The sequence below is a fragment of the Callithrix jacchus genome, chromosome 14 (assembly GCF_049354715.1).
Source record: "Callithrix jacchus isolate 240 chromosome 14, calJac240_pri, whole genome shotgun sequence".
NCBI classification, from domain to species: Eukaryota; Metazoa; Chordata; class Mammalia; order Primates; family Cebidae; genus Callithrix; species Callithrix jacchus.
This window is the reverse complement of record NC_133515.1, coordinates 114272961-114296847: the sequence shown is the minus strand read 5'-3', so window position 1 is coordinate 114296847 and position 23887 is coordinate 114272961. Positions and strand designations below refer to the sequence as shown.

The window sequence follows — 23887 nt, the reverse complement described above, 5'->3', positions numbered from 1 at the left end:
GAGTGAGATTCTGTCTCAAAACAAAAACATCTGGAATGCACTTATTAATTCACAGCATTATCTGTGTGGGTGGAGGCGCAGCACAGGTGTTTTCTAATGTAACAGAAAAGGGAAATCTCCAGGTGCCTACATGTGCGCATGTCTGTGTTCACATGTGTGCACGTGTGTCTGTGTTCACATGTGTGTGTCTAGGTTTGTTTCTGCCCAGAAACTGACTTTACAACTGACTTGGGGTGTGGTTAACTTCATTCAAATAAACACAGGAAACCGAGGCACTGTGCTTCCTGGCTCATTCCCTTTAGCTTCTGGTGCTGCTGTTTCAGAGTAAGTGACAGAAATTTTCCCCAAGCAGCCAAACAGGGGCCTCTGGCATGGTGCTGTGGTGCCCTCTGGAGGGCTAGTGGGAAAGACGCCTTCCCCAGATGGAACGGGGAATGAACTGGTAAAGCCCTGCAGAGCCAAAGGAGACATGGCACCCAAGGTCCGGAGGTTTCCCTCCTACAGCTCAGGAGCCCGACGTGTGCAGGACCCAAGACTCTGGCCCCGTGTCGGGTCGGGCTGCTCTTCCACACGGCTGCTACGTGTCACGTTTCCTTTTCTCACTCGGGGTCCTGGAGTGAGCGGCACAGGACGCATTCTGTATGCCCCATGCCATTCTGGGGACCAGATCGGCAGCACCGCATTGCCAGCCCCATCAGAGCTGTTAATAGGTATGCAGCTTAGGGAATCTAATGCATATCTTTTGATCCTTACAGTGATCTTATAACTACGTCGCGCATTCCTATGTGCCTTTTCTAAAGGGAAACTGAAATTGAAGTCTATCATCACCATGCCCAGTAGAGCCGTGTGGGGGTCCGGCACGTCTGCCGGGGGGCTTCTGTCCAGCAGAGAGCCTCGGCCCCACTCAAGTGTTCTTAACCTGGAAGAGGGAGTGCGCGGAAGAAAAGATAGATAGAGAGCGGGGTCTTGAGGACTGCCAGGCAATGCCGGAGCAAGAAGTGCCAAGACAGCAAGTTTATTTGTGCAAACTACAGGTTATATACCTTTCAGTGTTTGAGGAGTGACGTACATTCCATTGTATCTTGAAATAAAATCAAGAACAAAAAAAACACAAGAAAAGGGGTACAGAAAGTATGACTCTTAATCAAAGGGTATATAGCAAAGGGACAATAAAGCTTGCAAAAAGGGGGTCATAAATCTAAACATGTGTTTCTCTAAAATCAGTTAAGCAAGCAAGTAAGATTGTTAACAAGGTACAGCTGGACCTTTCCAAATGTCCTTCTAACCTTGCCTATTCATATAGGATCATATGCAAACAATATGACTGAGTTAGCAGAGGTAAATGAAGTCATACAGTTATTGTGCAGAGAAGGAACTAGGAGGCACACAATGTCTACCCATACAATGTCTCATTAGACCACAAGGCCTGAGCTCACCCATTCTGTTGCAAATGTCAGAGGCAAAGATTGATGTTTATAAAATCAGTGCAACCAGACTTCCTCCTTTCCCTTAGCTCAACAGCCTCCAGGAGAGGAGAAACGTGTATGGGCTCAAGCTCAAGATGGCGAGGGTCCTGTCAAGGGCCCTTCGCAGGAGCGATCCCCACAGAGCCGAGGCTCTTGTAAAATTGATCATGTGTTGTGGTCATCACAAGAAGTGTCTTCACTCAGAATCTATTGTCAGACATGTCAGTGCCTCCCAAGGGTTCTCATGAACACATTTTTACAATGACCATGAATGAATGTGCAGAATTCCACAACAGCTTGCAGCTCTTACCCTGGAAAATCCACTAACTGCACACACATTTCAATGTGCTGTCGATACAAAGGTGACTCCCCATAGGATGGGGATTGTAAAACTCCCAGGACAGCGGTGCCGACTCAGGAGGGTAACCAATGAGAAAGCGCCGTGTGCCCTTGATGCAGCAGGGAACCCACAGCCACCCAGGCTGCCCCTCCACTCCCAGGCCCCATGCTGCTTCTCTCTCATTTGCTCAGGACTGCGGCTACAGGGGGTCGGGGGAAGCCTCTGACTCACCCACGAGCCCCGTGTGCGGCCTAGGGTTGGTGGAAGACACAAACCCATCCCAGCCCAACCTGAGGTCATCAGTTACAAAGGACAGGGGCAGGGGAGACAAGGCCCCACAAATGACCACTCAGTACTTTTCAGAACTTACATGCTTCTAATATGTGCCAGGTATACTTTGAGAGATTCCTGGATGGACGCTGCCTTGTCAATGTATCAGCTGTGTGAAATGTAATATCTGATTTGTCACATCAGTAACTTACAGAGAAGAATTTAAAGAGCAAAAAAGCCAACATGAGTAACTTTATCTATGAAGGTACCTCAGTTCTTAACAAGTAAATCTATTCCTAGAAAAACCGTGGCTTCTGGCTTCAAATTCACGATGTCTCAGGTCCCCCTTCTGTACCTGGATGCTTGGGCAAAAGGATGTTGGGTTTGGAAGCTTGAGGAGGCGGCAACGGTGCTGCCTGGGCATTTCACAAGCATTTGTGTAATGGATGAAATGAACTAGGAAAGCATTTAAACACCAGCCACGGATCAGTGTGAACTAAGTAACAGGTAACATCATAAGGATGGTGCCACGTGTGTGCTGTTGTAACTGGTTTAAACCAACTTCCCTGCCGTGGGCTCTTCACGGCTCACCTGTCAGCTTGTGAGGAGACGCAGCCTCAGCTCTTCACAGTTCCTGATGATACATAAAGCATAAAACTCTTCAACCTTCTAAAACCTTTTCAACACAAGCGGAAGCCAAACTGCAGACTAGTAACATATTTCTGCCCTCTATGTGTTACCAGTTTTAACACATAAAATTAGAAGTAGGGTTTTAAAAGCCCATATTGCAAAAAAAAAAAAAAAAAAAAAGAGAGAGAGAGAGAGAAGAATATGAGCAGATTATTCACTAAAAAATGCAGAATGCAAACAATCATTTGAAAAATGTTAAACCTCACAGGTAACCACCGAAGTGCAAGTTAAAACAGTGAGATAAAACTTTCACCTAGTAATCAGAACAGTTTCTTCTTTATGTTGCCACTTGGTGCAGGCAAGAACTCCAGGAAATGCGTACAATCAGTACTGGCCACGCTTTCTGAAACCTGATTTAGCAACATTTACCAACTGCCACATGCGTCATATACGTTGGCTGAATTTCACCTGTAAGAATTTATTCCAGGACAATAGTGGAAATGTAGGGCTGTGAGGCTGGAGATTTCTGTGTTGATCAAATTCTGCATCTCAGTATCAGTAACTGGTTAAGTAAATACAGCCTATACCCCTATCATTTGTTTACTATGCAGGCACTGAAAATAACGTTATACAGTGAAATTGCATCATATAAACAGGACTACATTACTTCATAGAAGATAGACTTATAGAAAAACAGGGGCAGCAAATTGACATTTAACAATTTCCTCCTGTTCCAAAGACAATGTTATATATGAAATAACCAAACATGGATGAGGCAGAGGGAAAAGCAGCATGTGGAGGGCCAGACCGTGAGTGAGCCATGCTCAGAGATCCACAACCCATGAGCCAGGCCATGAGTGAGCCACAGTCAGAGATCCACAACCCACAAGCCAGGCCGTGAGTGAGCCACGCTCAGAGATCCATAACTCGCAAGCCAAGCCGTGAGTGAGCCATGCTCAGGGATCCATAACCCACAAGCCAGGCCATGAGTGAGCCACGATCAGAGATCCGTAACCCGCAAGCCAGGCCGTGAGTGAGCCACGCTCAGAGATCCATAACCCACAAGCCAGGCCGTGAGTGAGCCACGATCAGAGATCCATAATCCACAAGCCAGGCCGTGAGTGAGCCACGCTCAGGGATCCGTAACCCACGAGCCAGGCCGTGAGTGAGCCACAATCAGAGATCCATAACCCACAAGCCAGGCCGTGAGTGAGCCACAATCAGATATCCGTAACCCACAAGCCAGGTCGTGAGTGAGCCATGCTCAGGGATCCGTAACCCACGAGCCAGGCCGTGAGTGAGCCACAATCAGAGATCCATAACCCACAAGCCAGGCCGTGAGTGAGCCACGCTCAGAGATCTGTAATCCACGAGCCAGGCCGTGAGTGAGCCACGCTCAGAGATCCATATCCCATGAGCCAGGCCATGAGTGAGCCACGCTCAGGGATCCATAACACACAAGCCAGGCCGTGAGTGAGCCACGCTCAGAGATCCGTAATCCGAGAGCCAGGCTGTGAGTGAGCCACGCTCAGGGATCCATAACCCACGAGCCAGGTCGTGAGTGAGCCACGCTCAGGGATCCATAACCCACGAGCCAGGTCGTGAGTGAGCTGGGCTTAGGATCCATAAACCCAGAAATGCAGACACCCAGCTCAGTCAGAGGGAGCATCAACCAAACCCACATGCAACAGGATCCAGAGATGCAGACACTCAGCTCACTCAGATGGAGCATCAACCCAAATCACAGCAGGACCCATGGAGGCAGACACACGACTCACTCAGATGGAGCATCAACCTCATGCACGACAAGACCCAGGGAGCAGACACTCAGCTCACTCAGATAGAGCAGAAGCTGCTGAAGGCTGTTTTGACCCAGACTGAAGCAGAAGGTGATAGCCCTGAGACTTATAGAGCAGACCCTGTGGCCACATGCTTGGACTTAGGTCTCTGCTTGGCTGCCTGAAGGCTGCAGGGGGCTCCTTCCCTGTTCTCAGGTTCCTTTCAGGGCCTGTGCCAGGATCTGTGCCAGTCAGCGCCTCCCTTGGCATAGGTCCTGTGCAATTTCTAATGACAGCATGATTTGAAGACTATAGTAGCCACAGGTTTTCCGAAAGTGAGGAAAGATCAAACTGTACTGGCTGCTGTGAAACTGCAACGACGGAAAGAGGAGCTAGAAAGCTGAGCAGGCCGACGAGGACGCTCGCTGAGAGATCCGCAACCCACGAGCCAGGCCATGAGTGAGCCATGATCAGAGATCTGTAACCCACAAGCCATGAGTGAGCCACACTGAGAGATCTGTAAACCACAAGCCATGAGTGAGCCACACTGAGAGATCCGCAACCCACGAGCCAGGCTGTGAGCGAGCCACACTGAGAGATCTGTCAGTTGTTCCAGCCCCACTTGGAACAAGCTGCCACCAAGGCATGGCACCCATAGCCTGCCTGGGTCTCCCTGCCCCATCCTGCCCTCCCATGCAGTGACCAGGGCTTGGAGACACCTTCACGCCACCCCCTGGGTCCTCTGCTCTGCCCTGGCTCACTCCCTTCCTGCCTCCTAGAACCCTGCACGTGGAGCCCAGCCCCGTCCTCCCCAGGACCCGACTTGCCGGTGTGGTCGAACTCTGAGGTCTGCCTGCCTCCTACCAAGCACCTGATCCCCTAAAGGGAAATGAACAGCAATCCTGTCCCCTCTGCAGATGAGGGGCTCAGGGCAGCTCCATGCCTTGTCCCCTCCTGTCCCCTCTGCAGATGAGGGGCTCAGGGCAGCTCCATGCCTTGTCCCCTCCTGTTCCCTCTGCAGATGAAGGGCTCAGGGCAGCTCCATGCCTTGTCCCCTCACCAAGGGCAAGACTGAGAACACAGAGCCCTGACTACCGCCCACTCTCCCTCTGGCCCAGCCTTTCCCTGTGTCCATTCTCCACGTGGCAGCAGAGCCACAAGCTGAAAGCCATGAGCTGAACGCACAGGCAGTCCTGGCCTGTCTCCTGTGCAGACCCTGGAGGACAGCCATGCCGCTCAGGAGCTGGCACTTCTGCAGGGCTGGGGCCTGTGTTGTGCTCACCCCCATCTCGCTGCACTGATGTCCTGCTGGGATTGCCCAGTGTCCTTCTGTCCTGAACAGGCCACAGGGCCCCACCTTAGGACCTTCCCAGTGGCTGTTTCCCTGCCTGGGAGACCCCGATCTCTGCAGGGTCCCCTCATCCTCTCATTTGCCTCAGATGCAAGCGCCTGTTGGCTATGAAAGGGTCCCGCTGCTGTGCCATTCTCCATAGTGCCATGACCTTCCAGCAAGCACTGCGCCAGCACCATTTAGATGACTCTGATGACTTAGATGTTCAGTAACTTCCTCCTCCCTACGTGGCTCTGTGACAGGATGTGAGCCCAGGGCTCCATGTCCTTGTAGCCACAAACCCGGCATGCAGGTCCAGGAGGCTTCCCTGATGGACGCAGGCCCTTCATGTGCTCCCACGGCTGCTGGGAGGGCTGCGTGCAGGCCTGGGGGCCCACTGGAGAGGATGCCTGCGAACTTGTGCCTGGTCTCTCCTGGGCTTCATCCCCTTTGCTGATTTTAATCCACAGCCTTTCACTGTGGTAACCACAGCCCTGACTGTGAGCACTGCTCTGAGTCTGGGAGTCTCTCCAGGGTGTCATCCTGGGGTGGTCCTGGGGACTCCTGACTCTCTTCACACTCTTGAAATCAAAACACATTTTATAATAACCATTCATTCAACATGAGAGGGTTTTTATAACATCTTTGCTCTTTAGATGAGGACATCTATTGGCATGGCTAGTCACTGGTTCTCACTGCTTCAGTAGAGAGGAAGGCTGCCCCGAAAATGTGTTCTAGCCCCATGAAAGAAGGGTGCTTCACCAAAGTCCAGACGAGGAAGCCTCTGATGCTTGGGCCTGACCAACACATCTGTGATGGCGACTCTCATCTGTCTTCAAGCATTCCACTCAACTACCACCACCGAGCTCCTTATCCTGAATTCCTACCCCACCTGTATTATTATTTTTTTTACAATTCACATATTGTTTTGTAAAGAGAGAGAATGTGTTAACATGTCCTTGCCACTTGATTTCTCACAGAAGCTGGCCATTCAGGCTGCCATTGCTTTCTGATTTGATACGCGTTATCTGTGCGAGTGGACTTTCTTCTGCTGGTAACGACACAATTGCATTGTTTGTAAAATTCAGCACCAGATGCTGCAGCAAAGGGACCTGCCAGCCAAAGGTGGAGTGCAGCACCAGGTGCTCCTGTTTCACGTTACGGTAAGATACAAAACAAATACCATTTTTTGAAAAAAAAAAAAAATACTACATGCTATTAACGATCTACTTTATTGCATAGCTAAATGTAAGGTGCAGCAGATTTGGAATGTGAAAAACATGTTTTTATACCAAACTTCCTTTTCTGTACTTTATGAGTAACAACATTCGTTCCACTTAAACAGGGGAAGACCTCCAGTGAGTCACCCACATTTGTGGAGCCAGTGCTGTGTGACTTCCAGCACAGCAAAGTGGGATCGCATCTGTGCTTTCGTAAACCACTCAACTGCTGACCATTTCGCTTCTCTCACTTTCCCTAACATGAAGACGACATATCAAGACAGTTGTTAACAACGCATTTGAAGGCACTGCATACAAACTTACTACACAGTTACAAACAGTGAAGGTTGTTTTTATGAAAACAAAGTGTAACTGTTCCAAAACACAGAGGTATATACTCTGAGTGGAAACCAAAGAACACACGCCATGGTTTCACACTGACACGTCATCAGCATTAGATTCAGGCAAAGCTAGCAAAACTGCTACACTATTTTATCACAGTCAAACTGAGATTCAATCACATGGCCCCGTATTGAGCTCAAATAACATATGGATGATGTATTAGTCTGTTCTCACACTGCTATAAAGGTACTATCTGAGACCTGATAGTTTATCAAGAGGTTTAATTGACTCAGTTCCACATGGGAGGGAGGCCTCAGGAAACCTACAATCATGGCAGAGGGCAAAGGGGAAGTAAGCACCTTCCTCACAGGCCAGGAAGAGAGCGAGTGAGAGCAAGGGCCATTTTAAAAACCATCAGATCTCGTGAGAACTCCCTCACTATCAGGAGAACAGCATGGGGGAAACCAACACCACAATCCCATCACCTCCACCAGGTCCCTCCCTCGACACGTGGGGATCAAAGTTCAAGATGAAATTTGGGTGGGGACACAGAGCCAAACCATATCAGATGGTGAAAACGTTACACACTAAAAATGTACAGTCTCTAAAATCTCCCTGGTTTATTTTGTGTTAGCTAAGTCAAATATCCTCACAGCAGCCCTGGACAATGCTGGGGGAGGACAAGTCGCCTTAATCATCTTCCTGTCCCACTTGTCAGCCACAAAGGCCTGAGAGGGGCACAGACCTGGCTGGCAATCTCTGCACCTCGTTTTCTTCCAAGCTTGTCCACTCTAAGTTAACTGTGCTAATTACATTTTGAGTTAGTAACTTTCAGAAATGCACAATAGGCATGCTATCAGATAAGATGCACACTGAGCATTCCCTATTGAACACCTATTTTTAAATATCTGGGTCTCTAACCACCTGTCATTCTCACACTGCAGGTCCAGATTAGACAGGAACCAAAGGCGACTGGGCAGGAGCTACTTCATTAAGTGGATGTCGCAAAGTAACAGTATGCCTGCCCTAACAGAACGGAGAGCACTGTGTTCCCGAGCACCTGAACCAACAGGACACCATGACACTCAGGAAAGACGCTCTCCACGGAGTGCTGACTGCAGGACTTCCACTCTGCTTTCACTCGAGCAGCCCATACCTTTGTTAGCGAGGACCTAGCCTCTTGGGAATTGGTTCATCAAACCAAGATACAACATCTTTTCCAAGAGCTTCCTCCCAAGGTCTCTCTGCCCCAGCACTGCTGACATTTCATGTCAAGCCACGTGAGTGGTGCGGCTGACCCAGGCACATAGGATGTTCTGCATGACCCCTGGGCTCCACAGGAGAGGCCAGGAGCCCCCACTTCCCCCCACCTCCAGTAACAACCAAAAGTGTCTCCAAACTTTGCCCCATGTCCTGGAAGGTAAAAATGCTGTCTACTGCGAACCACTGCATGCACTAGAAAACAGACCAAGAGGAGGGCATGGTGCCCATGTGCAGGGTGGCACTGTTTATTACTGAGTTTCGTATTTAATATTGTGAACAGGACATAGTGAGTACCAGTTACACAGGCGACATGGACTTCTTCAACTCAAACTCCCAGTTGTAAAGCTCTGCAGAGACGGTTCCCATGGCCTGACTACAAAGACCAGACGCCTGAAGACACATGTCCTGATGGATACTGAAAAGCCAACTTCCCTGTGTACCTGTCACCATGGCTATTAAAATAAAACCACCGTTTTCCAAACCACGGGTCAGGTGGAAGGACGCCCATGCCACGTGCAGCTTGGCACCTGGAGCAGCCGGGGGGGACGGAGGGACGCAGACTCCAGGCGGCTGCTGCCTCTCAGTCTTCTTTCCTTCTCCTTTCCTTCTCCTTCCTTCTCTCTTGTGCCTTCTTCAGATCAGTCATCACACTCAGCGTCTTCCGTACCCACAAAATCTAAACACAATAGTTCGGAACATGTTTAAATTTGAAAAAGACACACACGAAGAAAGCCAGGGGAGTATCTGTACGCACCACAATGATCATGGCATTCACCAGCAGCGGCGCGGAAAATACTACAGAAATGAACATGCCCCTGGAGTCGAAATACTGGTATTTTGAAAATAATCTGTTCAAAAAACAAAAGCAAAACATTACTAGGCAATACAGCAAAAAAAGTTCTAGTGACACTGTTTATTTTACTAAGACTCTGGAGAAAGCTGCTGTGGACTGAGGTGGAAGCAACCCCCTCACTGAGCCCACCCTTGGGGGCAGCCATCATCCACTGTACTGTCCCAAATGCAATGCCCATGAAGAAAACACCCTGGCTCACAGGACAGGGAGACACCACCCTGCAGCACGGGGAAGACCCCGAAGTCTCCCAGGCAGGGAGACCCCACCCTGTAGCACAGGGAAGACCCCAGAGTCTCCCAGGCAGAGAGACCCCACCCTGTAGCATGGGGAAGACCCAGAGGCCTCCCAGGCAGGGAGATGACACCCAGCATCCCCTCTGGGTCAGCAGCACATCTGACCTCAGCTGGAAGACACTGATGACCTGAAATCCTTAGAACCTACAAAGTAACATCAATAATCCCCGTAAATGAGGAAGGGAGAGCAGCTGCGTCCACTCCACAGCCGCACTGGGACCCTCCCATCCCTTTGGCTCTCACAGCAGCCGTCCTGCTGCCAGCACAAGCACCTCTTTAGCAGAAGAGACGGAGGGAGGCGGAAGATCTGCTCTTGCACAAACATGCAGCGCCAGGGAGGGCAGAGGATCTGCACGTGGCTGTTTATTCTGCTCTCAGCAGCCAGCACGGGAAACACCCCACACAGAGCTGGTAATGATGTGCAGCGGGCAGCGGGTCAACGCCTTGTGGGCACGGGGTTCCCGCCTCACTGGCACTTTCACTCTAGACCATGGGAGGCCCAGAATTAAGAGGCAGCCAGTCCAAGCATGTGGTGACTGCGCTTACACAGAAACGTGAAGGCTGTGGGGTGAGGGGGCCTCGTGGACTCACAGGCACAGCTATGAGCGGCTGGGACAGAGCTAGCAGGAGGCCACAGGGCACCACTGCATGACTCCGCGTTTGCTCGGAGTGACCTGGGACACTCTGGAACGTTCTGAGGGGCAGTGCCCAGCTGAGGCCCGTGCCTCCTCAGACATGCAAGAGGCTGAGCAGTATGGGGATGGCTTAGGGGCTGCGTGTCAGCAGCAGGTTGGCAAAGCTGGGGTGAAGGGCATGGAACGCAGTGGGCTCATGGCTGGCCTTAAAGGTGGAGGGACAGCATTCTCCTGAATGATGCACTGTGACATCTCTGGTCTAAGAAGCTGAGGGAGAAGATACTTCTATAAAGAAGGGGGAGCAGAACAGTCAGCCTCAAGTGTGAATTCTGAGACATCTGTTAGACATCCTGGTGCCCAGTCCAGTGAGTGCAGCAGGCAGGAAACCCAGCACTTCTGCTATCAGGAGATGCCGGAGAAGCACAAAGCCAGGAGGCTGAGGCCACAGGAAGGGAGGAGCCAGGAAGGCGCTACACCCTGGAGCTGGGTGTGAGAGGGCTTCAGGGAGGAGGAAGGCACTGTGCCAGCCTCCGTACAAGGTCAGGGTCATCGAGGACAGAGCACCACTCCTGGGACTGAGCCATGTGAAGGCCCTGTGTCCAGGAGGAGAGGCGTGGTCCCCAGGGAGCCACTTACTGCTAAGAAGGGAGGAGGGAGGAGCCGGAAAGAGACAGCGTGCTCCAGCTGCAGGGAGGCTGCCCTGGAGAGAAAGGCTGAGCAGGCAGGAGGCAGAGTCAGGGGAGGGTTCGGGAAACCGGACGAGTCTAAGCAAAGGCTTTCAGGCTTTCAGGGAGTGCTCAGCAACCCTTTCAATGAGGGCCCACGGTCAGCGCTTAGGGCTTATGGGCCATGAGGCCACAGTCTCAGCTCCTTCCTGCTCAGAGTCTGGCAGTTTTATTTTTGCTTTATATTTTAAAATGTAAAAACCATTTTTACCTCACAGGCCATTCGAAAACAGTAAGGCCAGGTGGGTATTACCTGACAGAGGCTGTGCAGTTCACCCTGGGCAGGTGCTGGGTCCCAGTTCCCTGGGGTGAGGCCAGGGATGGAGGGGGAGCAGAGAACGCAGGGCCAGGGCTACCAGCAGCGGTGTCCCCTGACATCAGAACTTGGGGCTGGGGGTGAGGCGGCAGGCGTCCCAGACCACCCGGAGCCCCGTACTGGGGTCCAGACTCCCCATGGAGCAGCCGCCACAGTCCCAGGGGCAGGGCACGGCCGAGACCAGCGTGGACCATGTTCTCTAAAACACTGTTTCTAATCAGCAGCTCACATTCTCATGGCCTCACATGGCTGTGCCATCAGAGGCTTCCGCCAGCATCACCCTGCTGCTCTGTGCTCAGAAAGGGCTGCTCTGGCTTTGGTAAAGCACTTACGGAGCCGCCCTGGAGCCCACACCCCCTGCACGCACAGGCCCAGCGTGTGCGCGGTTGCTGTGTTAGGTTTCACTGTCTCCTCCTAGAGTCTCCCTGGCTGTGAGGGCGGTTTCCGGGGACACCCCTGCAGAGACCTGGTCACAGGTCTGGGGACAGCTCACCTCCAGTTCATTGCAGCCACCTCATTGATGTATTCAGCACAGTAGACTAAGATTACTGAAGGAAGATATAAGTCATGTTAGAATTTAGATGACCCATTATTACTGGTTATAAAGTTATACATTCTTTATAGCAGAATACTGAATAGAAATGTCACTTTAATTCTAAACATAATGTCAGGTAAACATCCTAACAGTGTCAAGTTATAGGACTCGCCCTCTTAGCAGAAAGAAAACCAAGGCCAACAGTACTCCAGTGCTCCAGCAATCTATGGCTCAGTCAGAGCCCGAGCTCAGCTCAGCAGCTGCAGAGCCACAGCCGGAAGTGCCCTGAGGCCCCAGGCTGCACCCAGGCATGGCTGCACCGCCTGCATTTCCCCAGGGCCAGCAGCCACAGTTCAACCCCACAGGACACAGCAGCAGGAGCCGAGAGCCACAAGACCCCTTTTCACGCTTACATGTCCCAGGCTGCCCTGGGGCACTGCCACCAAGATGACCACAGGAGGGGAGCAAACAGCTTTGGGGGTGCTGGAGGCAAAGGCACAGGAGGGAGGCCAGCAGCTGGTGGGGGCAGGCGAGGCCACTGTGCTCCCAGGAGCACACAGAGTTTAGGGACTGGCCCAGGGTCTCCAGCTAATTCACGGATAACGCTGGGACTCAAACCCATGAGACAGTGATCCATGCTACCAAAAAATTAAATAAAATATAATCATTTGGCAAATTTAAAAAAATGTAATGCTTTAACTTCTAAGGTAAATCAAAATGTAAAAATCCTTTCATTCTTCTTGATCCACATCCAAAAGCAGATTAAACTAGGGGTTAGGGTTAGGGTTAGGGTAGCAGTCCCTTCACTGCCTTCCTCCAGGAATGAACCCAATAAAGCAGAGCAAGGGAAAGCACAGAGAAAGAACCAGAGGGGAGGGCAGGGCCTGGGAGGGGGAAGAGGAGGAGGAGGAGGAGGAGGAGGGAAGAGAAGGAGAAGGAGGTGGAACAAGAGGAAGAGGAGGAGGGCCAGAGAGTGACAGAAGGAGCAGGACAGCAGGGCACAGGAGGAGGGTGGGCTAACATAGGAAGTGGTGGGCACAGGAGGACAGTGGGCGGGGGCGGGGTGCCACCAGGTGCTTCTTCCCAGCTGTTCCTGAAATACACCCTGGAGCGGACTCTGAATCCTGAATCTTGATGGTGCTGATTATAAGCTGTGTAGCTGAGGGAGTCAGAGAACCTCTGTGTGTTTCATTTATAAAAATGGGCAACTAAAATCCAACTCTAAGGTTGGTTTGAGATCACAGGAAATGTACAAACGGCAGGCAGCACAGTGTCTAGTATTACCCCGGTGTGAAAGCAGTCATCCTTCCCCTTATCCTCGAAAACATCAATCTCCTGTGCAATTCCCAAGCTGAGAAAGCTGTTCAGATCCAGGAGCTCACCTGGTGAAGCCATCCCCTTTCTTTGAGGTGCCTGCCTCAGGCCTCTGCATGGGGCATTCGCTCCCACCGCTGCCAGCGTCTTGCTGCCTGGCTCCTGCCTCTGCACCTGTTTGCCCTGAGATCACAGGAGGCTGCATGATTTAAACCAGGCCACTCCTCCAGTTTCACTGTGCTTTTGGTTTTCCATTGCAACATTTGTCACTGTGATAATAACACAGGCCTGTGATAAATCTCTGGTGCTGTGTCCCCCAGGAAGCTGTGGGAGGTGAAGGAGCCCTGTCTCCCTGGGCCACCCCAGTACTCCTCAGGGCACCCTTGATACACAGCTCGGTCTGACCGCCTCACTTGCACAGGATATGCCAACACTCATCACTTCTCCAGTCTTTCTAAGATCAGCTCTTGGATTTCCTGCTTTGCACACAGCCAGCTGACTAAACTTACCTAAAATTAGTTGTTGTTTTTAATTACCAAGCAAAATCTTCGGTGTCTCTCCAATGCCAGAGTCAAGAGGAGCCTGCACCAGGCCTCCAGGCCTCCTCGCCTCTCCTACCCACACGTGTTTGCAGTGCTCAGCATCAGAAGTGCTTAGGTCCCGCAGGGCTGGCAGTTTCTCTGCCCCTGACCCACGCCTTCCATCCACCTCAGTCTCTGCTCGTCACCTCCCCAGGCTGTCACCTGCTCCCTGTTTTTCTTACTAGCATCTTACTCACCCTTCACACCCTGTGCCATACTTCAGCTTTTCTGAATAATCTTCCTCAGTCAACCTGTGCAGCTCCTTAACTTCTCCAAGTTCTGGAGCCCTTATCTTTGAAACCAAGTTGGGCAATGCCTTATTTTATGCACAGAACGTTTTTTCCGCAGTTTGCAATCTTCCTCCCATTCAGAGCAGGGCTGCCCTGAGGATGCATCTTGTGTAAAGAACAGCACTTTGTAAACTCAGCCGTCCTGTGTGTAAACTCAGCCCTCCTGCGTGTAAACTCAACCCTCCTGCGTGTACACTCAGCCCTCCGGCGTGTACACTCAGCCGTCCTGTGTGTAAACTCAGCCCTCCGGCGTGTACACTCAGCCCTCCGGCGTGTAAACTCAGCCCTCCTGCGTGTAAACTCCGCCCTCCTGCGTGTAAACTCAGCCCTCCGGCGTGTACACTCAGCCCTCCTGCGTGTAAACTCAAGCCTCCTGCGTGTAAACTCAGCCCTCCTATGTGTAAACTCAACCCTCCTGCGTATAAACTCAACCCTCCTGCGTGTACACTCAGCCCTCCGGCGTGTACACTCAGCCGTCCTGTGTGTAAACTCAGCCCTCCGGCGTGTACACTCAGCCCTCCGGCGTGTAAACTCAGCCCTCCTGCGTGTAAACTCCGCCCTCCTGCGTGTAAACTCAGCCCTCCGGCGTGTACACTCAGCCCTCCTGCGTGTAAACTCAAGCCTCCTGCGTGTAAACTCAGCCCTCCTGTGTGTAAACTCAACCCTCCTGTGTGTAAACTCAGCCCTCCGGCGTGTAAACTCAGCCCTCCTGCGTGTAAACTCAGCCCTCCTGCGTGTAAACTCAGCCCTCCGGCGTGTACACTCAGCCCTCCGGAGTGTAAACTCAGCCCTCCTGCGTGTAAACTCAGCCCTCCGGCGTGTACACTCAGCCCTCCGGCGTGTACACTCAGCCCTCCGGAGTGTAAACTCAGCCCTCCGGCGTGTACACTCAGCCCTCCGGCGTGTAAACTCAGCCCTCATGCGTGTAAACTCAAGCCTCCGGTGTGTAAACTCAGCCCTCCTGTGTGTAAACTCAGCCCTCCGGCGTGTACACTCAGCCCTCCTGCGTGTAAACTCAAGCCTCCGGTGTGTAAACTCAGCCCTCCTGTGTGTAAACTCAGCCCTCCGGCGTGTACACTCAGCCCTCCTGTGTGTAAACTCAACTCTCCTGTGTGTAAACTCAGCCCTCCTGTGTGTAAACTCAGCCCTCCGGCGTGTACACTCAGCCCTCCTGTGTGTAAACTCAACCCTCCTGTGTGTAAACTCAGCCCTCCTGCATGCAGCTGGTGCTCAGCACCTCCCTGGTAGGCAACAGGAACTCAACAGATTCCTTTCAATTCTCACATCCAAAAGGAACTTTTCTTTAGAGCTGCTAAGAGTGAAATATGGGAGAGCCCTAAGAGCAGGCACATGGCAGAGGGTTGGGAGGTCTTGCAAAAATATGTACGTATTTTGAAGGCACAGACAGAACGTACAGCTTCGCTTCACACAGTGATCTGAGTCATGCAGTTTGGGTTGTTTTACTCACCTAGGCACAGGAAGTGCCCGATCTGTAGTTTGTAGCTCCAGGAGGACAAGCAGGTGAGGAGCAGGCAGAGCGCGTGGAAGGCAGCCAGCCCCACAAGCCAGGGCTCAGTCCAGTCGGTCTGCTATAGGAGCACACCAGCAGACACTCACTGTCCCCCGCCCCCCACCCCCACCGCAGGGCCGGGCTCACGGCCCACCCACAGCCTTCCCCCGGGGAAGGGGGCAGGGGGCAGGGGGCAGGGGCCTCTCACTCCTGAGTCCTCCTGGGGCCACTCACCAAGGTATGGGGAGAGCACTGTCAGGCCTCACAGAAGCATGGGGACAGGAAAGGGAGAAGGAACAGGGAGGATGGAAGCAGGATTCTCCCCCCAGGGCAACTTTAATCCATGGAATTCAAAGTTCAACCACACAGAACTGAGGTCATCCCTGACGTGCCCCTTTTGTGTGTGGAACAAAATCATGTTTTTAAGCTGGGTATAATGAAAGGAATCACCAACCCTAAAGTGATGATATTTCGTGATGACAAGGAAATTAAGCGACTTCTTCAAAGAGATGCACTTGGCTCAGCCCCAAAGGCAAAACGCTGGTTATTTCAGGCTCCTTAGTACTGAAAGCCTTGGGGAATCTGAGCCACCACAACGCGCGCGACCTGATTTTCTCCAACCTCTCTGCGACACTCTGAACCCTCCAGACAGTGCTGCACTCTGCTGCCTCCTGGACTCCCCGGGACTGCCGTACCAGGGGGCAGTGTCTGGCTCCAGGACCTACAGTAGCCAAGCTCAGTTCCATTGCTGCCCAGTTCCCACCTGATGCTCAGATGCCAATCCCAGCAGTCCTCAACCCTCCCCATCCCCTCGCGAGCCCTTCTGCATGAGCCCTACACTCCAAGCTGTAGCCCGGCACAGCCCTCCAGGACTCCTGTAAGTGTCACTGCTCTCTGATGGAGACCGCAGCGGCCTCTCCAGGGCCGCACCAGGAGACTAGAGCACAAGTACATCTGCTCCCATCAATGCACCGACCAGAAGGCCAGAGTCAGGGAGTTAAGAGGAGCACGGCTTTCTGCCCGGATCCCATCACGTACCCACTCGGGGTAAGGGCTCCCCAAGGCCCTGCCGGACACACCATAGGCACGGCGCGGCCCCGCCCACACAGGGGCAGGATTCCTCCGCGCCACGTGCCACTATTAGGCTCCACCACTCACGTCCCGCCACACTGCCCAAGATCCGCCCACACTACCCAAGTCCTGCCTGCAAAGCGGAAGACTCGCCCGCATGCGCCTCCCACACGAACAAAGCCCTGCCCCTCGCGCTCCGCCCACACAACCCAGCCACGCCCGCCTAGTGATGGCCCCGCCTACCGAGCACGCTCCGCCCCAACGTCCCGCCCCCGACGACCCAGGACCCCGCCCAGCGCGCACGCTCGAGGCCCGGCCCCGAGCCACGCCCACAGGGCCCAGGACCCCGCCCAGCGCGCTCGCCCCAACTTCCGGTCCCGAGTCACTCCCACAGGACCCAGGACACCGCCCAGTGCGCGCTCCGCTGCCTGGCCCGGAGCCACACCCACATTTCCCAGGACCCCGCCCAGTGCGGGCTCCACCGCCCCTACCCACGCCCACAGGTCCCAGGACCCCGCCCACCGCACGCTTAAGCCCCTCCCACAGATCCCAGGACTCCGCCCAGCGCGCATGCCCCGCCGCAAGACCTCGCCCACAACCGCCGCCTTCTTGGCCACAGGCGAGTAGCCCTGTGGGATAGACCTGACGGCTCTCGGCCGTCCTCGCTCGAACTGGTGGTTACGCAGGCTGCGAGTTACCGTGAGTACAGCTGGGATGGTGACAGGGAAAGAGCTGACGGAGAACGCGGACGGCATGGTGCGGGGAAGCCTGCCCTCACAGCAACCGCTGAACCCGGCCTGGCCGGAATCCACGGAGGTGGGCGCCAAGTCTTCTCTCGTGAGATCTTCCGGCGTCACGAGACCTGCGCTTCTTTCCTCTCGCGATAATTGCATGGCATTTACTAGGTCCAGATATCGCGGTATTTCCAGGTGTTCCCTGTAATATGGAAACTTACCACCCGGGTGTAGGGATTGTGCTCGCTCCGGCGGCAGGCCGAGGGCGTCTTTAGTTCTTTAACCGAGGAGCAGGCGGCGGCGGGTGGGGCTTGCGAGGATTGTTTCGGAGGATCAGGGTGCTGTGCGGGCCCGCCAGCCTCCCTCCCACCCGGGACTTTCTAGAAGGGTCAGAGCCTCATGGGGACGGTGTCCGCCCCGGGACCCTGGGGACATCGTCCACTTCCCGGAGCCTGCGGGCCCTGGGGACGGTGCCTGCTCTTGGGACCCTCAGGGCAATGCACTCTCGGTCTGGGTCAGCTTAGGGCTGTCTGTCTTCGCTTCGGAGATTTACCGAGTGTTGTTACGCTTCACTTCCTTGTTCAGAAAAATATAAGAGATTCTCATGTATAATTTTCTTACAGCTAATTTCTTTTTAACTGTTGATATCAGATATGCTTTTTTCCCAGTTTTTAAAAAATATACCCGAACTTTGAGGTTTTCAAATTGAACATTCTATTATTTTAACATCATGAATTATTATTAAGTGTATATACTTTAATTGCATATGTTAGCTTTTGAGCTAGTTTCGTATTTGTTTTAAAACGTTCTAGTGGTGGACTTTTTTAAAAAAATAGCCTTAACCTCTCCCAGATCTTTCTTAGAATCTTTCCACAGTGTGGTCATTTCTGTTTATGCTACTTAACATGCATTCTCTCATTTCAGTGTAGAAGGTCATGGTTTCTTCTTATGGGAAAACATCGTTTTCACTGATACTTTTCTCCATTTTTCCTGTGTTCACCTCCAGGAACATCCATTAGGTATATAGTGCATCTTCCTCTCGTGTTTCACAACTTTCCTCTCAAAACATCACGTTTGGGAAATCTTGGGCTTGGCCTTCCTGCTGTTTTTGTTTTTGTTTTTTTTGAGACGAAGTCTCCCTCTGTGGCCCAGGCTGGAGTGCAGTGGTGTGCGATCTCGGCTCACTGCAACCTCCACTCCTGGGTTCATGCTGTTCTCCTGCCTGAGCCTCCCTAGTAGATGGGACTGCAGGCGTCTGCCATCTCGCCCAGCTAATTTTTTTTTAGTAGAGACAGGGTTTCACCATATTGGCCAGGCTGGTCTCTGTAGGGTCAGCCCTACTAGCATCGTGGGGTGTCCCCTATCACTGTGCTGAGGCGCAGGATCCGAGAAATAAAAAGACAAGACACCGAAGGACTGGAAAAGACAGCTAGGTTGGTGGGAGGGAGTGGGAGGGCACGCCACCTATGAGCGGAGACAGGCAAGGCCCCGAACCTCCAAGAGCGTCTGTATTTATTGGGTATAGGTTAAGGGGCAGGGTAGTGAGTGAGGACATCTTAAGAACAGTGTTAATGTCAAGACAATCACGTGTGCGATAAGCAAAGGGTCCTCCCCATTAGGTCACTGAGGCAAGGAGGTGGGCTGTGCACAGTGAAGAGGTTGCATTTTCTCTTATCTAGGGGCAGGCTACTTCTAAGGAATTCTACAGGAGGATGCTTTTGAGTCAGCACAGTAGCTAAAGAGCTGACAGGGTATACAGCCACCTGCTGGCAGTTTCCAATGATTTCTATAGGAGGATGCTTTGAGTTAGTACCTAGCAACAGAGCTGACAAGGTGTATAGCCACCTAGCTGCGGTTATATCAGAGGGATTTTAAGCCCTCAGACACTTACGGGCTTGCTAACCTGAGGCCAGCTTTCCACAAGAACTGGATGCAAGGTCCTGCAACCCCTTTTCAGGAGGACTGACTCTTGCTCCAAGCCTGCCATACAGCGAGTATCTTTACAATACAGAACGCTGCCGCCTGGGCCGGCCTGCCATGTAGTACGTGCCTTTTCAGGCAGGGTCACTACCATCTGGGCCATAGATACTTGTCCTGGTATAACTGTTTTCCCCTTAAATCGTGCTCTGCACCATGTCTGTTCTAGACATTCCTCTGACTATAAGCAAGCTATGATTATATATGTATAGCTGTTTACCCCTTAATTCATGCTCTATACTGTGTCTGCTCTAGGCATTCCTCTGACAATCAACTAAGATATATATATATATATATATGGAAATAACCGAGTGATAAGATATTCTTCAGGCACGAATTATTCCAACTGTAAATGAATATATGATTACATATAAAGGATTATATAAAGGAAATAACTGAGTAATAACACTATAAACCAAGATATTCTTCAGGCACTAATTGTGCCAGGGATCTGCTTAGCTCTTCTTCCTCGGTGCCCAGATGGGGGGGGTTACCCACAGGTCTCGAACTCCTGACCTCAGGTGATCTATCTGCCTCGGCCTCCCAAATTGCTGGGATTATAGGCGTAAGCCACCATGTCCAGCTGGTGTGATGGTTTTCATCTGCATCCATTCTCACTCCCCTGTGCTTGTTCAGCTATTTTCAACAGGACCTTTCGGTTACAGGGAGTAGATCTGTCCTCCTCAGGTCAGCCTGTTCCTGTGTATTTCCCTGATGATATTTTGTTACCTTTTAGGCATCACTCTGTTTACTTAATTTCCTTGGGTTAGTTTCTCTGTCAGTCCTGTCCGGTGCCTGCCATTCTTTTCCGGTGTCTGTTTTCTTGTAATTTTGGGTGGCACTATTCTTGTTTTTAGTATTAACCACAGCCTGTCTACTGTCACTGGGATTTTTTCTCTTCATTCTCTCCTCAGCTGTCCCCTGGCAGATCTTTGACATGTGCGCCCTGGCACCCAGGTTTCCAGAACTGTAAAAACCCTGCCCCTCAGCAGCTCCACTGTCAGTCCCAGGACATTCATCTTCCACATTTCTCCCACCCTGGTGTTGTGAACAATGTTAGGCTTCCTGACATTTAGACATGAAGCTTGTGAAATGTTGCCAGTCTGAGCTGTGCTTTAATTTGAAACGTACTTTAATTTCAAAGACTTTGTACCAAAATGCAAAATATGTCATCAACAGTTGTATTATTTTACCTGCATGTTGAAATTATATTTTGGAAATACTGGACCAAATAAAATGTGTCAATAAAATTAATCTCTTTCTCTTTACTATTTTAATGTGGCCGCAAAACGTGGCTTGCTTTCTCTGTCTGTTGGTGTGTGAACACTGATGTGGACTCTGTCCCATTTGCCTGGAATTTTGTGCTGTGAGCAAGGACTGGATGAAGCTGTGATCAGGATGAAGAAGCATCAATTTTGTTTATTTTTTATTTATTATTATTTTCTTTTTGAGACGGAGTTCCGCTCTTGTTGCCCAGGTTGGATCCCGCAATGGCACGATCTCAGCTCACTGCAGCCTCCACCTGCTGGGTTCAAGTGAGTCTCCTTGCCTCAGCCGCTCGAGTAGCTGGGGTCACAGGCATGCACCACCACACCCAGTTAATGTTGTATTTTTAGTAGACACGGTGTTTAACCCTATTGGCCAATCTGGTCTCGAACTCCTGACCTCAGGTGATGTGCCTGACTTGGCCTCCCAAAGTGCTGGGATTACAGGCATGAGCCACCACGCCTGGCCCAATTTTATTTATTTCTAAAATAGCTTCACAAGTTGATTCACCGTATCTTTAACCCACATACAGTTGGTTTTCAAGAGCTTTATTAATGGACAAAATATGTTTGTGAGCTGTCATGTTTCTATAAATTAAAACTAGTACTTGGTAGCTTTCTTGCTCTTCATGTTGGTTGGGACCCAGCAGGCAGCAGATTGTTTAGATAGAGAGACCACAGGAGAGAGTTGCTGTGGGATCAATGAGGGGATGGGGAGGAAAAGAGATACTGGAGACCAGGTCTGTGCCCCGTGATCCAGAGGCAGCCTTGGGAGCGGCGTCTGTCTAGGAAGAGCCCCCTGTTCAGGAAGCTCTGAGGAGTATGAATATCCCACAGGCACCTTGGCAGCAGCTCCCTGGAGACGCCAGCATCTGCCTCTCCACCACCTCCTGTCAGTGGTTCTTCCATCTTCGTGCCTGCTCCTGAACAGCGCCTTCAGAATCAGGGTCGCAGGATCTCTGCCTGGGGGTCCTTCCAGCACTAAACGGAGGAGCAGGTGGTACCCCCAGTGTTCTGCTTCACATTGTGATGCCCCTCCCACAGCCTTCAGGGTGAAGCTGACATGCGCTGTGTTGGCCCAGGGTCTGTGTGACCTCCACCGACCTGCACACCAGGTGTGGCACCTGCATCTGTCCTGTGAACTGGCTGTGTGACCCCATGTGTCCACTGGTGCAGTTGGGAGGAAAGCCGGCACCCAGGTGGGGACACAAGACCCTCCTGAAGGAGGCATGGTTCTATTCCTAGCATTGATAGCCGGTCAGGAAGTATATCCAGGCCATCAGCTGGGGCCTCGGGCCCTCAGTCTCTACCCAGAGTTAGGCCCTGCTTCCCCCAGGAAGAGGAGCCCCGAGCACCGGAGGCTTCACCAGCTCTGCCTGAATCCAGCACCATGCAGAGACCCTGCAGGCAGGGTCACTCTTGTCCTCCCCGGTGAGGCTGCAGGATCAGGGGCCCACCCCAGGTGCAAAGGGCCATGCAACCCGTGCCTGTGCAGATGTCCCCCTGAAACTGGGGCTGGGTGTGTGCCACCAAATCAAGTTCACCAAGGCTTGCGTTTTCCACATTGTGGAAGTCGATGTTGTGTGGTCTACGATGTTGAGCGGAACTAGGGTCCTAGCTCCAGGGTCACTAATTTGGTCCTTTTACTGAGATAGCAAGTGCTTGGGGGGTTGGTGGTTCAAGACCAGAGGACATGGCAAGTGATCAGGAATGTCTGCTCTGGTGTTGCGAGAAGCCACAGCCAGGCCGACGTGGCCAGGACCCCCTAGACCTGGCCTCTACAGCCCCATGCCAGCCGGAGTGCCAGGTGCAACCCCCAGGGCTGGTGACAGCTCAGACAGAGCCAGTAAGCCCAAGAGGGTTGGATGCTTCGGGACAGCAGGTGTATCTCAGGAAAGGTTTAAGCACTGTACACACCCAAATAATGGTGTGAGCCTGTAGGTTTCATTCCTGAAGACATGGTCAGTAGCATAGATCCCTGCGGTCCCTGAGAGCTGGACTCTGGGTGTCTTCAGTATCTGTGTCTTGGGTGTGAATCAGACCATAGAAGTGCCCTGATCTCCATTTATCCCCATCAAACTTGGCAGACACTGACCTCATGGGCTGGGTTGAGGACCCCGGGCGGCTTCTCTGGGGGTTCCTGGTTCCTCCCTTTGTGTTTCTGGGCTGCACCAGTTTGACCCTGATGTGAAATCTGGTTCCTCTGTCAGTTTGTTTGTACAGTGTAGTTTGCAATAAAGCTTCTACAGCAATGCTTAATTTGCCATTTCCGCTTTCTGAACATTCTCAGGTGGCATCATTTCCTTTCAGAGTGAAGAATTGCATTTAGCATCCCATGCAGTTCAGATCTGTCGGGGATGAATCGCCTTCTCTGAAAAATGCTTATTTTGTCTTCATTTTAAAGAATACTTTTGCTGTGAATCATCATTAAATACTGTTTTTTCTTTTCTTTTCTTTCAGCACATGAGAGACATTCCCCAGCCGTCTGTCATGCCATATTTCTGGTAGAAAAGCAATGATGTTTCTAATCCTCATTCCTCCATAAACGCCATGTTGTGTAGCAGGATGCTCTGGCTGTGAGCACAACACGAGGCTTGTTGTGAATCTGAGTGTGTCTGTTCACCAGGGCGCTGGCCACACTTCTCCGTTTGTTCAAATGACTTGTGGGTCATTTAGCATGACCCGCTGGGCATAGCAAATGTCATGCTGTGGAGAGTCTGGGCACTGTTATTTCTTCCAGAGTGTGTGAGAGAGAGTGTGTGTGTGTGTGTGTGTGTGTGTGTGTGTGAGATGAGGCCATTAAGCTGGTTTGACAGACTGCAAACTATGCCCGTTGAACTGCAGCTGAATTCTGAGTAAGATTCTTTTTTCCTTGTGTTTCATGATGTTTGCCTCACACACTCAAGGATCAGTTGTCAGCTGGAGTCCTGGACAGAGGTTATACACAGAATTTGGGGTTCTCCGTCTCTGAGTCTCTCCTTCCTTCATCATTTTTTAGCAGGCGTGTTCCCAATTTCTTCAGGAGAGAAAGACCAAGGGCTTTCTGTGGTGTTTTGGCAACTCCGCATTGCAGGGCCTCAGACTCATTCGAAGCTAAAAATCATGGAAACCCTCTTTCCCTTCTTTCTTCCATGATCATGCTCCCCTCC

The 23887-nt window shown here is 51.7% G+C and overlaps 1 protein-coding gene and 1 long non-coding RNA gene across 4 annotated transcripts; one reads left to right on the top strand and one right to left on the bottom strand.

Annotated features, from left to right (window-relative positions):
- Window positions 1-964: 964 nt before the first annotated feature.
- Window positions 965-17599, bottom strand: TMEM18 (transmembrane protein 18). 2 transcript variants are annotated; one of them, XM_002758075.7, is made up of 5 exons: window positions 17461-17599; window positions 15650-15770; window positions 11955-12009; window positions 9394-9487; window positions 7028-9315 (listed from the first exon to the last, which is right to left on the bottom strand). In XM_002758075.7, the coding sequence occupies exons 1-5, from the start codon at window positions 17515-17517 to the stop codon at window positions 9220-9222; spliced, it is 423 nt and encodes a 140-aa protein (XP_002758121.3). In that variant the 5' UTR covers window positions 17518-17599; the 3' UTR covers window positions 7028-9219. The 2 variants fall into 2 exon arrangements, 1 of the variants encoding a protein (XP_002758121.3); XR_008476510.2 differs by lacking the exon at window positions 9394-9487 and having other exon boundaries at window positions 965-9315; window positions 16730-17599.
- Window positions 17343-20723, top strand: LOC108588303 (uncharacterized). Of its 2 annotated transcripts, none has more exons than XR_013526230.1 (2): window positions 17343-17461; window positions 18426-20723. It is a non-coding gene; the product is annotated as an uncharacterized LOC108588303 (long non-coding RNA). The 2 variants fall into 2 exon arrangements; XR_001907214.4 differs by having other exon boundaries at window positions 18421-20723.
- Window positions 20724-23887: the final 3164 nt, after the last annotated feature.

Bases quoted from the DNA above. Each gene is read 5' to 3' on its own strand.
- TMEM18 (XM_002758075.7), bottom strand. From the start codon at position 17,517: ATGCCGTCCGCGTTCTCCGTCAGCTCTTTCCCTGTCACCATCCCAGCT. The intron at 12,010-15,649 runs GTGAGTAAAACA...ATCTTCCTTCAG, and splicing joins CGGGCACTTCCTGTGCCTAG to TAATCTTAGTCTACTGTGCT. The intron at 9,488-11,954 runs GTGAGCTGTCCC...TTTTTTGAACAG, and splicing joins GTGGCTGCAATGAACTGGAG to ATTATTTTCAAAATACCAGT.